The sequence below is a fragment of the Anolis carolinensis genome, chromosome 4 (genome assembly GCF_035594765.1).
Source record: "Anolis carolinensis isolate JA03-04 chromosome 4, rAnoCar3.1.pri, whole genome shotgun sequence".
Classification (NCBI taxonomy): domain Eukaryota; kingdom Metazoa; phylum Chordata; class Lepidosauria; order Squamata; family Dactyloidae; genus Anolis; species Anolis carolinensis.
Window position 1 is genome coordinate 122,125,779 of NC_085844.1, and position 19,712 is coordinate 122,145,490.

At 38.0% G+C, this 19,712-nt stretch overlaps 1 protein-coding gene across 1 annotated transcript in view; it reads right to left on the bottom strand.

Annotated features, from left to right (window-relative positions):
• LOC100557827 (uncharacterized) overlaps positions 1-19,712 on the bottom strand; it is a gene marked incomplete at its 5' end in the record, with an annotated part of 227,814 nt that overhangs the window by 122,801 nt on the left and 85,301 nt on the right. Inside the window, 2 exons of the mRNA XM_062977712.1 lie at positions 8,184-8,311; positions 14,714-14,802. Of these exons, the coding sequence (XP_062833782.1) occupies positions 8,184-8,311; positions 14,714-14,802 (217 nt within the window). The remainder of the gene's footprint in view (positions 1-8,183; positions 8,312-14,713; positions 14,803-19,712) is intronic.

The following is a 19,712-nucleotide window of genomic DNA, read 5'->3' on the forward strand; positions in this document are numbered from 1 at the left end:
TATGAGGAACAGCTTAAAGAGCTCTATATGTTTAGCCTGCAGAAGAGAAGGTTGAGAGGTGACGTGATAGCCATGTTCAAATATTTGAAAGAATGTCATAAGGAAGAAGGAGCAGGCTTGTATTCTGCAGCCCTGGAGACTAAGGCTCAGAGCAATGGGTTCAAATTAAAGAAAAAGAGAGTCCACCTGAAAGATTCCTGGCCATAAGAGCTGTTCAGCAGTGGAACTCTGTGCCTCAGAGTTTGGTGGAGGCTTTTCTCTGTAGGCTTTAAACAGAGAATGGATGGCCATTTGTTGGGGGCGCTTTGATTGATTCCAACTTTATGATTCTGTGATTCAAGGACCACACTCAGGGCTCTCTGATTTTCCACTTCTGAAGTGAGAATAAAGAATTGGTATTATATTTCCATGTATAAGCCTAGAAATCTTAGTCAAAAAACCAACCCAAAAAAACTGGTCAACATATTCACGGGTCAGTGTGAGTATTGTATCTTAGTGCTTACCAAAAAGAGAACCATTCCCTTCTCTGAGTAGAGTGGTAAAGGCTTAGTTCATCCTTGGGAGCACCTCAAACAGTACTTTTCAACCTGGGGTCCCCAGATGTTTTTGGTCTTCAACTCTCAGAAATCCTAACAGCTGGTAAACTAGCTGGAATTTCTGGGAGTTGTAGGCCAAAAACATCTGGAGATCCCAGGTTGAGAACCACTGACCTAAAAAAAGCATTGCCCCCCTCTACTTTCTCTGTCACGGCATCTGGCCTTTTTAAATTCCTAGATGGGAAAATCTGTCCCCTTGAAGCAGCATTGGTGCTTTCACCTCACTGTGAAATGAGCCTCAACTTATCCATGGATTATATCAAAATATATAGTTTGGCCCCAAAACTTACCCTCAACTTAGGCACGAGGTTGACTTATGCATGAGTATATTTGGTAGCTCATACATAGTCTCAGTTGCTATACACATTTCTTCCGCATATACTCTTTGACTCCTGGTTAAGACAGGCAAACATTAATAGGCATCGAAATATTTACAGCACTGATAGGTCTTCAAACTACATCCAATCATTTGTTTCCTGTCTCAAGTGACATACAACTAAAGTGTGCCACTTATCTCCTTTTCCTGGTCATTTTCTGATTTGTGAATCATCTGAAATTTCTGATTGCCAAATGTCCAGCTCTGTGCCCTTTAATCACATAAAATTACAAATATCTCCCTGAATCTAGACTGCATCATATCTCCCTAGCAGTTCCAAGATATCTGAACCTTATCTGTTGTGTCATGTTGGATTACAGACAGCCAGTTCTATTAATTTTGGTCACCTCCATCCTCATCTCCACAACTGCATCAGCAAGATACGCAGACAGGGCCTGATTAAGTTCTCACCAGCACCCGTTATATCCACAGCATTTATATCAGTTGAATTCTTGTGGGGCACCAGGTTGTTTACTCCAGTGAATGAGAATATGGAAGTCTACAGCGATAGACTATTTAAAGCGAGGTTACATAAACTAGGTTCATATAGCATAAACCGGGCACATAATAAGTTCATAAAGCAGTCTGGCGATATAATAAAAGATCATTTTCAAAGTGAGTAGTTGCTGCTGCATGTGCTTTGTTTTCACTGACGTTCTCTTTAAAAGTCTCTTTTATTGAATGTGTTTTAGATTGGCATGCATGATGAAGAGAGAGATAGTGCATGTTCTGAGAAAAAGAAACTATGAACATTCAGGAAAGCATATAGATTACAGCCCTGCAAAATGTTGCTGTTTTATCCTTATTCTTTTGCAAACCAGATATAATAGGGGTTTTTTTCTGGCTCAGGAGCGACTTGAGAAACTGCAAGTCACTTCTGATGTGAGAGAATTGGTCGTCTGCAAGGATGCTGCCCAGGGGATGCCCGGATGTTTTACCATCCTGTGGTAGGCTTCTCTCATGTCCCATATAATAGGTGAAACTACCTAAATTGTAGAACTTATAGTATGGACAGTCATATCACTAAACAGTATATGGGACCATCCATAAAGTCTACCTGTATATGGGAACTAGAAAGCAAGGTTGTGACACAAAATAATTGATATAGGAAAACAAGGTTGTGACACAAAAGAGTTACTAGGCTAAAAACTGGAAAGGGTCGCTGTAATGGTTTGGGTTGCCGTTGTTGTTATTGTTTCTGTTATTGTAGTCATTATCATTATGATTATTATATTGTTTAGAAGAGGGATTTGCAGCAGGTGTTGCCTGTTACCTGGTTGTTGTGACAAGCAATGCCTACTAAAATTGCTTCATCTGTACAATCATAAAAGATACAGGAGACCTCTCCAGTTTTCAATCTGGCAACACTGGAAGAATGGGTAAATACATTAATTCTATAGGAAATATAAAGTATGGCCAAGAGAGGGGTTTGTGTTCTTGTTGTTTTTTCTTTTAGAATATGACATACTTTATGACAAAGGGAATCTGATCCTATATTCTTATTGGTGTAGTTTTGCACGTGATTTGAACTTCTGTAGAAATGGTAGCAATTGACTGTTCAGAAAACCAGTGAAACTGAAACACTGAGATTTTTTTTTCAAATATAGACAGTTGTAACAAAAAGTAAGAGTGCTTAGGGAGACTCATAAGAATTTTTCCGAGCAGCCAAGATTAATTTCAAATATTTTGAACACTCAGGCAATTATTTCCTTCCAAAGGATAATTCATTCTGCTCCTTACTTACTCGGTGTAAAATCAATCTGTTCTGTTTGTATGACATAAACAACAAGCAGTTTCACAGGAATGAGCCAAACCATATGTGAAGGTGTTTAAGAAAGCACAACAGGGAATACACTGTGCAAAGAAGCATCTGCATTTATTTCAATGTCAAATCACTAGTGTGTTATAAAAAGGGGAAGTTTATTGTTTTTATTAAAAACAATGTTGCTACGCTGCAATGCTTACAATTAACTCTTGCTTTCCCTCAAGCTTTCACAATTTGTTTGCCCACTAAGGAAAACTGATGAAACAAAACCATTTTTTGGGTTTGGGTTTTTAGATATCATTCCAGGGTGGATTTTAAAAGAAGCTTTATACTCTGCTAACTATCACAGGATTTGCTGGGTGGTTTATGTACTCCAGATAATATATGAGTCAAATAATTAACAACATTACATGCAGAACTCCATTAAATACATTTAAGTTTGTTAATGTTGTTAAATAAATAGCTAATAGTAGAAATGTGAAGGTTTAAAGAAAAAGACCAGAACTCATAGGTACTATGATCTTGAAGAAAATGACCTAGATATGAAATTCAAATCTCCTGACCTATCATCTTAACAAGTAAATGAACCAAGCCATATGATGAGAGCAAATGTAGATCTACTCACAACACTACTATTGACAAAAATACAGTGAGCATTGTGAAGATATTCACAGTGATTTCTACAGATCTGCAAGGCCTTTTGTATTACAGAGTTAGAGGACTATGGTTCCACTTTAAGCACCACAACAATATACAGTTGAATCCTTTGTTTGTGGTTTGGTGAGCCACTGAAGGTCTGTTACTGAGATTTTCTGAGGTCACTTTTAAAACTATATATCCCAAAATTCATTGGGTTGACTACAACTGGTAAATGGAATCATAATATTATAATCATGTGGTGTTAAAGAGCACTTTAAAATGTATTAGGCTACAGCTTTGGATCTGCTGTCAGAATGACCAAAAATCCAATATCTACATGTTCCCCATTTTGGGAAGGACTTGAATTCACATATCATTTTTTGAATTTCATGCAATTTCTCTACATTTATTCATTCATCTATCGTTTTTGCTTTTCTATCTGGATCAGGAGTGGAAACCCAATGAATGTATCACGTGAGCTTTCCCTTGGTTGTGTGTGTGCAACAGAAGGGCTTTTTCCATTTAGATTTTCCATTTTGTTCATGGAAGTGCTTTCTATATAATAAAATATGATGAATAAAATATAACTTCATGAGATGAGTGGATGATATAAATTATTTTGGTATCATCTCTGTAGATGGAACCTTCTTTTCAAATTTCTTATTTCAGGAATTAGAATGTTGTCTACTTGATTTTCTTTATATTATGGCATCACACTTAACAGCAGTATGGAGGCACACATTGACTGCAATAAGGCCAGTGTTTCTAACATCTATGACTATATTGCTCTGTTTATCTGCGTGTCTGTGTATGTAAAACCCCATGTAGTTAAGGCACGCATACTGCATACACTCCTTGGCTCCTGTATTCTTGTTTACAAGGCAAAGATAAAGGGGCGCCAGGATACTGAAAAAACACAAAGTATTTCCAAGGCAACTGTTAGCTGATAATTAATACAGTAAACGTATAACTTTGAAGATGGCTAGTAGTACAGTATTTTATGATAAATAGACTTTATGGGGATTTTTTAAAAGCTAAATTTTGTAAAAAGGCTACCCCAATAAATGATTTACCAGCTCCAGTAAAAGATCAAGGAAATTGCTCTGATTGCATCTCAGAGTATCTGAAACTCTGGTGTTTATGGAAACTGAAAAAGCCCCCAGACCTAAAGCCCCATTAATTCTTCCTTTTTGTCCTTAATCATCTAACATAATATATTTTAAAGGAATGAAGCCTACGAGACAAGTCTAGATCAGAGAAAAGAGCAGTTCTACTGAGACCAAGTTGAAAGGAAGTGAGGGGGCAAAGAAATGAAGAAGGTAAATAAGAATAGGCTTAGCGGCATCCACCAATCTGCCCAGCTTCATCTTGATGTTTTGTTCTACAAATCCCATCAGCTCCACCAGCCAACATAGTGAACACACAACTCATAATCAGTTGTGTTAGGGTTAAGGTTAGGAGAAAAGCCATAGGGGGGGGGATATTTCCAGCTCCTGTAGCTCCTGGCTCCAGTACCCAGTAGGGCTGTGCAAAAAATCATAAGAGGGTTGTAAGTCCTTAGAGTTACGTTAGATCTATACTTATGACTGGATTTATGAAGACAGTGCAGCACCCCTCATACAAATGAATAAAAACATCCAGTTATGCAGTTTTCATAAGAACTCCGTAACTGTTGTAAATCTCAGTGAATCAGCCTATTCTTTCAGTGCAAGCAAACTCTACTGGGCAGTGCAATCAAACATGTTAGATCACATGCTAGTCTCAGCCTATTTGGGTTGAAAGCTGAAAAAAGTGAAGAGCTGCTCCTGGCATCTCCCATTGTTTTTATTTGTAAAGCCATGAAAATTTCCTAAAAATCAGTGGATGAGTGGATTTTTCTGAAAGATGGCAGGAATGATGTCCTGCTCCTCTCACTGTAGAGAAATCCCAAGGGGTATTTCTCTTGATGTTTTTTTTTCCTTTAAAAAATGTTGGGCAATTTTTTAAAATCCCTCAAAATCAGTGGATGTTCTGAAACTTGGGAGGAAGGGTCCTAATCTGGAGGTGAAGGTGTATCAACCAGTCCTGGTTGGGGTTCCACTTCCCTTAAAAGACTGTGTTCACAGCTTGGGGATGCTCCTGGATCCATCTCTCCAAATGTCAGCCCAGGTAAATGCAACAGTCAGGAGTGCTTATTACCATCTTTAGTTGATACGACAGCTACACCCCTTCCTAGATTTGGAGGACCTGAAGATGGTAGTGCCTGCATTGGTAACCTCAAGGTTGGACTTCTGCAACACACTCTACATTGGCCTACCTTTGTACCAAGTTCGGAAACTCCAGTTGGTTTAAAATACAGCAGCCAGATTGGTTATAGGAACATCTAGGAATGAGCATATTACATCTATCCTAAAGTCACCCCACTGGCTGTTTTAATTTCCCAGCAAGGGGGTTGGTTTTGATCTTTAAAGCCATACATGGTTTAGGTCCAGGTTACCTACAGGATCACTTTCTCCTGTACAATCTGCCCCACACACTTAGGTTTTCTGGGGGGAAATTACTCCAACCAGCCAAAACCTGACTGGTAACCACCATCCAGAGGACCTTTTCATTGGCTGCTCCACGAATATGGAATGACCTGCCGATAGAGCTCCAACAGCGGGATCAGCTGTCGGAATTTAAGGTACAAGTGAAGACCCATTTCTTTCAGCAGGCCTTCCCAGGAGCCTCTGGTGGCCTAGGGGATAAAAGCCTCGTGACTTGAAGGTTGGGTTGCTGACCTGAAGGCTGCCAGGTTCAAATCCCACCCGGGGAGAGCGCAGATGAACTCCCTCTATCAGCTCCAGCTCCATGCGGGGACATGAGAGAAGCCTCCCACAAGGATGGTAAAACATCAAAACATCCGGGCGTCCCATGGGCAACATCCTTGCAGACAGCCCATTCTCTCACTCCAGAAGCAACTCTGGTTGCTCCTGACACACACACACACAAAAGCAGGCCTTCCTAGACAGTTATGATGAATTTCAAACTTCCAATGTATGCCTGAATTTTGTTTTGTGTATTTTAATATGTATTTTGTGGAAGTATTTTTAATATATGTATTTTCACTTCACTTCACTTTATTTCTTAATTAGTCTCTCTCCACCAGAGTGCTCCGAGCGACTTACAATTTACAATATCATTCCACAATATAAAAACATTTTAAAGAATGTTTTAAAATGATTATGTTTGTTTATGTTTTAGTAATGCTGTAACCCACCTTGTGCCATGAAGAGAGGCGGGCAAGAGATAAAACTATTATTATTATTGTTGTTGTTGTTGTTATTTGACCTCTACACAAAATTTTCATGTCCCTCCCCAGAGATCAGCATATTATTTTTGCACAGGAAATTCAATCTATGCACATAAATATTTCTTGCATGGAAAATGTTGTAGTTGAAGACTTGTTCAGCACAACATTCATATGGGTTCTTTTTGTATAAGAAAAAAGGATTTTCCAAACAATAAACCTAAAAAGCATTTTCTGCACACAAAGTATTTCTTCATAATTTTTTTCTGTACAGAAAATGCTGTTTTCCCAACAAAAACTATGAATTCTGAAGATTCTCATCAGTCCAACATTCTCGTTGTCAGGGTTTCCTGACACTTGAGAAACATTTTCAAGTTTTAAAAATATTTTCAAGTATTCTTCCCATTCCTTCCTGCAATGGGGCTAGTGTCATCAAACAACTTCTCTAGAAGGAAAAGCTCCTATAGACTACCCAGTGAGAAAATTCAGCCAGGGCACAGTGTAAGTAGGACTACTCATTCATGTTTAACGTTTTTCCATTAAAGCTACTCATTTGGACCACTGAGTACATCCAAAAATGGGACAGAAGCCAACCGGCCAGTTGTGGACACTGGTGGGTTAGGAAAAGGGCAGGTGAAGGAAGGCTAGAATTAAGCAAAGAAAATTACCATAATTTTCACCATCACCATCATCATTCTACTATAAGATTATTGTTAAGTTTCTTTCTCGCCATTTTTGGATGCTCAGAGCAATAACCTTTATTATGATCTTCTGTGAGCTACAGAGCATCAGTGAGAATTGTTACAAATTGTAACTGTCAAGGCAAGCATGTACCTCATGTCTAGTTTGAAAGGCAGAAAAACAAAAAGAAGTAGCATTTTTGGCACTTCAGGCACTTCTACTTTGAAATTTGTACATGGACACACTATTAATGCATATTTACACTACACACACAAACAGTATCTATCCAGACATGATGTGTGTACATGCACCTATATACACATAATACATTTTACTGTTGGAAATAGCATCACATATTCCTTAGTGATAATTTTTCTCTTTTAAAATTTTGAAATGCTGATTGTCAGAGCTTTGCCTGAATTTTGACATTGTTTTAGATGGAACAAGCACTTTTGGGGCAGGAGGAAGAGGAAGAGACTGCATCTTACTGAAAACCCCAAGGCAATGCTGGGGAGGCAGAATATAAAATTAGGATTTGGCAAGAATATTGTGGCTAGAACTGCTACTCTAGCAGCTACTCTTTTCAAAGAAGCGCCTGGGGCTCTTTAATAACCACAAATGGCCAGGAACTCATTTTTATGGCTTATTCAAACGGCATCACTTCCAGCAACAGAAGAAATGAAATGTATTTTCTGATTCTAGAAATGATGAACAGTCCTGGTACTAAATCACCACTTGTTTCAACTGTCATGTCCCCTTAGTTAGTGCTGCCTCTCTCTCTTTCGCCCTCCCCGATACATTTTACATACTTCTAAATGAGTAAACTGAAAAAAAATGCTGCAATATAGATTTGCTCACCATACAGAGATTCTGTGCTTCTCCAACTCTTCTAGATAAGTTGGACGATGTAAAACTGTTTCACCTGCATCTTGCCAGGTTCCAGGACTTCTTTGGCTATGCACATTCTGTGAATCATTCTGATTCAACTAAAAATAAGCATAATAAATACAGGAGATTATAAATAGAGCAGATGCAGTGATCAAACAATGTAAGTTTAAAATTTTACCATCCCTATTCTAATTCTCTTTAAAAAAAATACTGTAAACTCTGCATTGCTGCTTCCAGGTTTTTAATTGGATGGCTGCTAACTAAGATCCAACTAACTTACCCACTTTTCTTTTGGTCCTTCTTAGGGCGCTTCCAGACAGCATCAAAATTTGGATTGAATAAGTGGGTCTAAATATCACAGGACCTGACATCAAGTCCAGACACAGACCTCACAGTCCTCTGAAACTTACTGACACTTTACTTTGCAGCAGATTTCCAGTGAAAGTTTTTTTAAAAAACTCTCTCCAAGATACGCTGGATCATATGTGTGCTCATGAGGATATTTCAATGTACACATATGCAGATTTCTAATTTTCTCTCATCACCCGACAGTAAATTCAAGCTTTGCTTAATATTATAAACATCAGGAAAAAAGGAATGATTGCAGAGAGTTTTAATTGTAATTGCTTTCCATTTTTCCTTCTGTTTAGCCACCTTCACTTCACTTCACTTTATTTCTTAGTCGCTCTCCACCAGAGTGCTCCGAGAGACTTACAATTTAAAATATCATTCCACAATATAAAAACATTCAACATAAAAACATTCAACAGTGACTATTTGGTAAATTAGATCTGATTTACTTAAATACACAACCAAACAGCCAAGTCTTGAGCGCTTTTACAAAAGGTCGCAACTCCGACATTGCTCTAATATATGGAGGCAATGAGTTCCACAGAATTGGAGCATAGGTCGAAAAGGCTCTACGCCTTGTAGCTTCCAGGTGTACCTCCCTAGGGCCCAGTACGTATAGGAGATTTTCCTGGGAGGATTGAGGTGACCACTGATGGAAAAAAGGAATGTGTATCTGTGTATCTATGGCTCTATTTTTGACAGCCTTGTCAACACCAGGGTATACAAAGGAAGTCACATGTTTTTCATGACTGCAAGAATATACAAGCATGTGACTATGAACATTTTTGGCCAGAATCGAGTTTTAAGCACACCTTTTAAACATGTACTTTTCAGCTATTAAACTGATTCAGCACACACTTTCAAGAAATCATGCAACTATGAACATTTTTGGCCAGTATCGAGTTTTAAGCACACATTTTAAACATGTACTTTTCAGCTATTAAACTAATTTAGCATGCACTTTCAAGAAATCATGCAACTATGAACATTTTTTGGCCAGAATCGAGTTTTAAGCACACCTTTTAAACATGTACTTTTCAGCTATTAAACTGATTCAGCACACACTTTCAAGAAATCATGCAACTATGAACATTTTTGGCCAGTATCGAGTTTTAAGCACACATTTTAAACATGTACTTTTCAGCTATTAAACTAATTTAGCATGCACTTTCAAGAAATCATGCAACTATGAACATTTTTTGGCCAGAATCGAGTTTTAAGCACACCTTTTAAACATGTACTTTTCAGCTATTAAACTGATTCAGCACGCACTTTCAAGAAATCATGCAACTATGAACATTTTTGGCCAAAATCGAGTTCTAAGCGTGTCTTTTAAACATGTACTTTTCAGCTATTAACCTGATTCAGCACGCACTTTCAAGAAACATCATTTAGCTGCCCCCCTTTTATTTCGTTTTTTCCTGAGTTTTAATGCATTTCTAGAGGGCCCTTAGTGCATCTAAGTTATCAATGTTTAACTGGCCTAAAGATACACCAAACCAACAGTGTGCATGGCCCTGATTATTAGGGCCTTATCACAAGGATAATTTTTAATGCAGATTTGTGTAAATATGTCCCAGAGTTTCTTGCTTCAGATACGTCGATCATCTTAGCAGTATACAGTGATTAGTTTCATTGTAATGTAGATTGTAAAATAAACAGTAGGGTGGAAACCACTCTTTCTCTCAAGTACTTTAGTTTTTGCAACTTCAATTCTTTGGCTATTGGAGAAAGTACTTGAGGAGCAGCCACAGGCCTCTTTAGTCAGATCTAGCTTTTACTGTTCTTCCCATCCTTGAATGGAATTCAGTAATACTGTACAGTTCACCTGAATGAAGTTCAGTACTTATTTTACTCTATAAATATTTTTCCCCATAAAGCTAAGTACTCTGAGTCTGTGTCTGCACACATAAATTTTTAAGAGTAAGGCTGCCTTCCAGGGAAGACTCCCCTGGGGCTCCCATGTTGGTCTACACCTGTCTGTTTCAAAATTATGTGCTTGTCATCACAACGACTAATGGCATAAGGGTAACATGGACAGTACAGGATTAAAACAACCCCAAAAGTGCTATGGAATCCAGGAAGGAACTTTCTAGTCCTCTCATATGCATGAATCTACTCAATGATTTCGAATCAGTTTAGGAGTGTAGCTTGGGGGAGGGGGAATTGAGGGCACTGCCCTTCTAAATAAAAATTCTCCAATCCAAATGATTTTTTTCCTTTAGTTCCCAAATATCTATAATTGAACTTACTTAAATCTTCAATTGAACATTTAGAAACCGAGTTTGGGCAGTCCAAAGAAAAGGGCAGGTAAAACTACCAAGGGGATTCCAACACAGGAGGTCTTTCTGTATACTTAGGTATTTCAGTGTTAATTGCCAGTTGCCAAAGGTAATTTAACTGAGGTATGTTGTATTCATATTTTTAATCATCACTCTTATATTTTAACCACCTTTTAAAACTGCATTAAATGAATATTTTTAATGTGATTGATTTTTTTTAAAAAAATCACATTATTATCTACTGTTTCTTACTGTATTTTGTTTTAATTCAAATTGTAAATTGGGAGTACTGGTGGACTACTTTATGGGTACTGCAGACTGTCAAAAAGATAAAAAGATTCAAGAGGAAATCAGACCTGACCTCTGACAAGAAGCAAAAATGGCTAAATGGAGACTATTTTACTTTGGACATAACATGAGATAGCATGACTCATTGGACAGGATCATAATGCATCAAGGTTTGAAGGCACTCGGCAAAAAGAAAGATCAGATTACTGGTAAAGGAAACCATGGTCCAAACTTTGCAAGACTGGATGTTGACAGGGTTTCTTGGAGGTTTCTTCTTCCTAAAATCCCAGTCAAATCAAAGGTGATTTGACAGCGAATAAAAGCAAGAAAGAAGCCTTGTGATTTCAAACCTGGCTGCATATGCAGAGTGCTGAGATGCTATTTTCTACCTACTTATGAATGAGAATTAGAGTGTTTAAGATGCAAAACAAAAAAGGCTTTAAAAAGGATTATACACGAACTTTGCTGGGCTGTGTTTGATCATGCATATGACTCAATCCAGATCGTAAGTCAAAGACATATGGGTGTGGCTCCAGGAAGCATTTACTTTCTCACAATGATCACATGGACATAAGCACTTTGTGCCCTTTAATAACAAGATGTTAATAACTTAATTATATGCAGCAGAGTGCTCTGAACAACATCAAGTACAATGTCACCGCTTTGGTTTTTAGGCCAACAAAACATCAGAAGAACAGAAACAGGGGTAATTAAGCAGAGGCATGAAATAGCTCTGAACATCAGGCTTTCTCCAAACGTAACCTATTACTCTTTCCTGCAGCAGGGATAGTCTACTTTTCTACTTTTTATTTTTAAATAGGCATTGATCATGAATCAGAGAAAAGAAGGAACATTTAAATATCTTTGTATGTGTGCATACAACCCTAACCCTAACCCGTAAATTTCATAGAGTTTTCTTAGGCAAGAAATACTCAGAGCTGGTTTTGTCAGTTTCTTCCTTTGAAATGTGGCCTACAGGACATACTATTAATTGGCAGTCTCCCAATTTAACAAGGTTACAATCCTATGTTAGTTTAGTCAGGAGCAAGTCCCTATGAATTGAAAAAAAAATCCCTACTTCTGAGTAGATATGTGTAGGATCCATATGTTAATTTTTTGTTCCCAATTGTTTGAAGAGTCTAATTTTACTATATCAGAATTTTAAATAAAATTATATTAACACAAATTACTGGATGCTATTACATTTAATGATGTGATACTATAATATTATCTCATATTAAATAATATTGACATAGTATAAATAATTTGAGAATATAACTAACTCAATTGGCCTTGATTAACATGGGAAACACGAGATATTATACGAACTGGAATGATACATTAGCAATAACGTGGACTCTTCCATGTCAAACATGGTTTTTATGTTATCTCCTGCAGTTATTTGATACATTTAAGAGTTTCAGAATGATTTCCTGTTATAAGGAAAGGTTCATAATCACAACCACAGCATTATTAAAACAATTTTTGCCTCTATATATATATTGCACTATGCTCAGACTCATTGCTCTGATATGCTGTTTTATCCTGTTTTATGCTGTTATATGGTTCTATTGTTTATATTGGTTTTATTGTATGCCTGTTTATTATATGTGACATTCGGCTTGTTCCCCGTGTGAGCCGCCCCGAGTCCCCCTGGGGGAGATGGGAGCGGGATATAAAAATAAAGTATTATTATTGAAATTGCGTGAAACCTCAAAAAATCTTACATATTATAAGAAGCAGTAAGGAAGAGAAGGTGGTTAAAAACCCACACTGTGGGGAGAATTGCTAATACATGAATAAGTTTCCATTTTTCATTAATTTCTGGAGTTAGCTCCACCCTAATAACAAAGTAGTAGACATGTGTCACTCTGAAAATGTTAGTCCACAATATTTAAAATATGTTTTCATTAAGGATATGTAGTAATACATCTGTAATCATGTAACCCAAATCTACAATTTCATGTATCTGTGGCCTGGGAAAAATTATCTAAGAATTTGCTAGGTCCTACAGACAATTCTGTGGTATGTTTCCCTCAGAAGTTACCATAGAATCACCCTGAAGGAATTAACAAATTCCCAGAAGAAGATACATTTCCAGCACTTTCTAGATCCTGCAGGACAATTCTCTGGTATGTTGGAAGCAGAAGTCAAGTAATTTAATGGGATTTAGTCATACCTGCAATTTTAGATCTGCATATCTGCAATTTCAGGTAACTACTGTCTAGCTGGAAACACATCCCCCCTTGGATATTTGAATTTTATTATATGATGTAGACAATGATTCATGTAATAAATAAAAATTGGAACGTTTTGAAAATGGAATAAATGTCTTTGGAATGAAACAGTGGTGGTCCATTGTCCAAGACAAAGTGATAGTGGTGGATATCATCGTCTTACTGATAACTGAGGGCACTTCCAGATAGCAAAAAATTTTGGGACCTCACAGCAGGTCCTCACACAGACCTGTCAGTCCCTGGAAATGGTACCTTGCTGTCCTCATAGCCTTCCTTTGTAGTGGATCAATATGGAGTAAAAACAGGGGACACCTGACAAAAGACTTTTAAAAAAATTCACTCCTTTTTGCTCTGGATCTCATATGTACACATACAAATACCTTAATGTAAACAAAAGGTGATTTGCATGTATGCATATGAGATTCAGAGTGATTTTTTTTAAAAAAACTGTCAAAGCTCTCTTTACCCAGTCGTTAATCCAAGCTCTTTTTATCAAGTTTAAAAGAAAGAGTTTCAGAGAGAGTTCTAATTGCCTTCCCATTCTGCTTCCCTTGAGCCTATGTGTCCATGGCTCCATGTTTTGACAATCCGATCAGTTGATGTGCTGTTTGGGCTTTCTAAAAGCATACGTGCACTGGAGCAGTCTACACAGGGGGAAGGAAGGCACATGTTTTACATGAATGTAAGGATATACAGTCATGCAAAGGTGCACATTTTTTGGGCAGAATCAGGTTTTAAGCGCATCTTTTTAACATGTGCTTTTCAGCTGTTAAGACAATTCTGCTTGCACTTTGGCCAAACGTCATTTAGCCACCCACCTACCCCTTTTAACCCAGTTACTTCCCAGGTTTTGGCTATGTGTAGAAGAGCCCTCAGATATCTACTAGCCACTAATAGAATGAGATAGGATGATCTCAATATAATTTCTTTTAATGGTTCATTTTCCAGGAAAGTACTTTGATTCTTTATTGTGTCACGACTTTCAGACCTCAAGCCATATTCTGAAGGGAGCAGGTAGAAACAGAAGTAAAAGGGCCATTAAACCATAAAAGTTCAGCAAAATCAGCAAGGAATACAACTCTTCAATTACAACTTCAAAGATTGGCAGGTAAGTTATAAAGAGTTTTATTTAGCTTAAGTCTTTGGTAGTGCAGGAAGAAGGTGTGCTCTTGGTCATAAAACATTTTATTGGCCTTGCTGAGTTCACAAAACATAAGCTGTTTTCTTACACCTTGCCAGATGCATAAAACCTCACTCAGATATGATGCTTTTCTGGAATAATTAGAATAACAGAAGAATTTGGCAACAGTGTTTTTTTAAGGTGTTATACTTTAATCCTTACTTTGCAGTGTCTGCCATGGATTTCCTTCACTGGGAGCATATTACAATACTTGTCAGGATAGCCAGAGTTGTTTGCATAAGACTTGTTTCCTAAGCACAGAAGGTGAAAAACTGCTATTAAAACAATGACTCCAAAGATTCTTGTTTAAATAATCACATCTGCGAGCTTTAAATAATTTAGGATTTATATCATTTGCCTCAAGAATAATGTCTGCTTTGCTCTAGACATCATGAACTTGCTTAGAAAGGTCACTGAGACTCGAAATCAAATAAATACAAAGAGGCACAGCGTCTTGTTGATGTCCAGGACCTGGGATGAGTTCAAGCAAACAGAGCATTTCCTTAAAATCATGTGCTCACTCGCTCTTTATTTGTTTTGTGTGGGAACATGCAGTGCTTAACCAGTGTGTGGGATGAAGTGGTGAACAAAGGATCCAAATTTCAGTTGTAAAGTACATGCTTTTTTAGAGAGGTCACTTTGTCCCTACAATGGACACACTTGTTTGTGTCTTCTCCTATTATCATATCACGTGTGAATAAGCCAAAGTGATTGCATGGATGGCCTCATCAGAGCTTGAAGAAGTTACTTTTCTGAATTACATCTGAACAGGATACTTGAAAGGAATCAAAGAATATTTTTAAATGGTTGTAAAATATGTTTTTCACATGTTGAGAAACCCAGATGAGGAGACTCTTGGCCTGCTTAAGAATCTTCATAGTTTGGGACTTATTCTGTACAAAATGTGCATGGTTGTTTTGTATTAAAGCCAGATTTTCTGTGCAAAAAATAATTCAGCAGAAATGTTATGCGTTGCGTAACAGATTTTTCTGCACATGAATGAAATTTCTTGTGTCTTCTTTTATGTAGAAGAGCAAACTTTGATTGATTGCATATTGGGGCTGTGCAAAAATTGTTTGTGGATCATAAGTGTGATTTGTTACATCTGTATTTATGATTCTAGAGGAGAGAGGAGCTACGGGCGTGCAGCTGGAGGCGCTAATCCTGGGCAGTATTCTCTCCCCTTTCTCTCCCTGCCAGGGGCTGAAAAATTGCAGGGGACAAGGCATGTCTGCCCTGAACTGGTGATGGCGTCTCCAGGTGCTGTCTGCTCTCCTGCTTTTCCTGCTCCTGGCCAGACAGAAAAACACTCTGCCAGAGGAGGAGGTGGAGGAAGAGGGGGCAGGGGCAGGAACCAGAACCCCACCCCCACCCCAAGCACCTTGCTGCTGTTCAAAGCCTTAGTGGAGTAAGACAGCAGCCTCCCACAGGCAGCCATGGCAGCCTTGCAGGCCTTTCAAGCAGCAGCGAGGTGCTTTGGGGGTCCTGCCTTGTCCCATCATCCTTCAGCCTTCTGCAGGGAGAGAGAGGAGGGAGAATACCACCTGGGGGTTAGCTCCTCAGGCTGCATGCCCACGGCTCCTCTCTCCTCTAGAATCATAAATACAGATTTAACATATCACACTTATGACCCACAAATGATATTTTTGCACAGTGCTAATATGCAATCAGTCAATATTTACTCTTATACATAAAGGAAGACACAACTTGCTATATTCACAGGTATACAACTGCAGTGATGCATATGGCTTGATCTACACTGTCATATAATCCAGTTTCTGAATCCAGTTTATGTGCTTTAAATTGGATTATATGTGTCTACTATGCCATAGAATCCAGTTCAAAGCAGATCATCTGGATTCAGAAACTGGATTATATGGCAGTGTTGATGGGGTCTATAAATCACATCTTCATCCAGAGTAGCTCACCAATCTGGCTCAATCACTTTTCATGTGCACAAATCCCTGGTTGTTATGTGCGCCTAGTTGCCCATGACAATTCACTTATTCTTTGAACAAATTGCACTTTCATCTTTCAAAGAACCTTTCCAGGGAGACTTGGAAAGTAAAATATAATAGTATCATAGAATCATAGAATAGTAGAGTTGGAAGAGACCTCATGAGCAAACCAGTCCAACCCCCTGCCAAGAAGCAGGAAATCGCATTCAAAGCACCCCCGACAGACGGCCATCCAGCCTCTGCTTAAAAGCCTACAAAGAAAGGAGCCTCCACCACAGTCTGGGGGAGAGAGTTCCACTGCAGAACAGCTCTCACAGTGAGGAAGTTCCTCCCAATGTTCAGGTGGAATCTCTTTTCCTGTAGTTTGAAGCCATTGTTTCACGTCCTAGTCTGCAGGGCAGCAGAAAACAAGCTTGCTCCCTCCTCCCTATGACTTCCCTTCACATATTTGTACATGGCTATCATGTCTCCTCTCAGCCTTCTCTTCTGCAGGTATCAAAATATAAAACACAATAGCAAAACCAATGTGCAAACCTGATAAAAAAAATGGCAACACTGCAACATAAAAACCAACACCGAGTTCAGAACACACCACATTTTAAAAGCCATTTAGCTGATGCCAAAATAATATCAAAACAGATGCAAGTCAAGGACTCTCTTACTACTATTTCTTGGTGTCAAACTGTCAGGTTTCTGAGTAGCAGCAAATTGATTTTAATGGCATTTTTGCCATATTTTATTGCCAAGAAGGAAAGCCTTTGGGGATTGTTTACACATGTTTTTCCCCAGCTAAAATAACTTGGTCTGCTTTTGGAACTATGTTAGAAGATCACTAGTCAACATTTGTTGCACTACCTAGTGCAAATATGTTGTCCTGGGAGAGTTATACATAACTGTGGCAATGCAGACTCATATAATCTAGTTCAAAGCAGACAATCTGTATTATGTGCTTTGATAATCTAGATTATATGGCAGTGTAGATTCAGACTGAGAAAAACAGTTTCTGAAGCATTCCAACAAAGAGGTTACAACAGACTAGACCAGTGGTTCTCAACCTGGGGCCCCCAGATGTTTTTGGCCTTCAACTCCCAAAAATCCTAACAGCTGGTAAACTGGCTGGGATTTCTGGGAGATGTAGGTCAAAAACATCTGGGGACCCCAGGTTGAGAATCACTGGAGTCGACTCACTTCCTTGTTACCACCCACTCTACCTGTAATAGTAGATGTACCCAAGGAAGACCCTTTGAAGCTAATTGCCTTCAGATCATGTTGGGCTCTGGAAGAAAAAGATATATCATCCAACTATTCTGATCTGGCTTGGGTAGTCCAAATTAGTCCTCTGTTGTCCTGGTTTTTCATCTGTTTTATGTCCTAGTTTCTCTCTCCTGGTTTCTCTCTCCTCCCACTTTCCCCTTTTGTCCTCGTTTTATACAATTTGAGTCTAAGATCTAAAAGTACTTCATATTCAGTTAATTCATCAGAGGGAAAAGGAGAGGGAGGAGCAGAGTGTTCACCTTCCCAGCAACAGACAAAAGCAAGCTGCTGCACTTTGTCCTAGCTTGTGTGTTCATCCACAGTAATAACTTTTGCCATGGTGACCAGTCAGATATTGTTTGGCCACATATGCCCCAGTTTCCATCTGTGAAATATTAGAATGTACAAAAAAATCAGGGACTGGACTTTTCTTCAAAAATATATATTACCTTTATTTTTATTGGTTTTAATTGGAACATACTCCTTAACATAGCTCATCAGTGGTGGCAAATGTGTGGAGTGAAAGTCAGCAAAGCTCTCCATGCCATCAACTATACCATGGTACCACTATTTCCTGAATTGTTGTTTCTCTTAAAACAAAAGCAGAACTTGTGCTCTGCCCCTCCAGTGCTATAATCTACCAAGCAAGAAAGGAAGGGAACACTGGCTTGTCTGAGTCAAAAACTGAACTAAATGCAGTTGCTTAATAATTTTCAGAGGGGGTTGCTGTGCTTTAATTTGTGGAGGTTTCTTCGAGCTTGCCTTCTTTCCTTTATTTTCTGTATCACTGAGCTCATTACTTTTAACTCTAGATGGATTTCTTGGTAGAACACAATGTAATTCTTCAGTGGCCATAAACAGTGAGAAGCTGCTTAAATTAAAGATCAATAAAAAAAATACAGGAGGAGAAAAGAAAACGTGTCATAAATAAAATAAAGAGACGCCTGCAAAAGAAAAAAAAATGCTGTGCAATTAAACATGATGAAAATCTAAAATGAAATTAAATTCAGTTGTAATACATTTCCCATTCCTTTTCTTCAAGAAAATTACCAAAGAAGTGGAAGGGATTTTTTTTCTGCCTGTAATTTAAATGTTAAGCGGCCAGATGTGTGTCTCATGCTTGAAGAGTTGAAGCTTTGCATTATTTAGCATATTAAGATTCACAGAATTTAAAAAAGGCTTCCTTTACTGCCTCGAGGTTCTAATTAAGTAAACCTTAGCTTGGTACATTTAAAACTTGCAATACAAGAGATTTTGCTTCTTTCTTGGATTTTTTTTCTCCCTTTTTTGTTCTTTCTCTACCACATCAATATAAGAAATATGGAAAATACTTAAGATGCGATAATTTTTCTTTTGCTTGAGGAATTAAACCTATCTATTACTTTAAGAAGTTTTTAATAGGGCCAGCAATCAGGGAGACATCTAATGGCACCAGACGACTTTTCAAAAATCTAATCGTAGGGGTTTTTCATAGTTAGTAGAGGAAATGTGACTTATAAAATTCTATGTAAAAATTCTCTCCATGAAAAGAATGAGGATTGCAGTTTTCTTTGCTAAACTGCTCTTTCCCTCTCTTTTATAACATTCGATAATTGACCACAAAATGCCATAAAGTGCTAATTAGATGCCCTATCAACGATGAGATGATGGAAAGACCAGAACAGCTGCACTACAAATTGTAATTAAAATGAAAATCCCACTGTCAAGGCTAGGGACAATTATAAACCAAACTCAAGCATAAATATCTCTGCTTGCTTATAAAAGGACAGGCAGAAAACCAGCATTTCCCAATTTGCTGTGACTATTTTACTAAAGCATCTTCAAGATCACTACATTTTTTCACATCTTAAACCCATCGATCTTACTAGATTAAAAAGCTGTTTCAAATGACTCTATAATTGTAAATGCCAAAATATTTCTAGATCTAGGAGATTTGATCCTGCTGAATT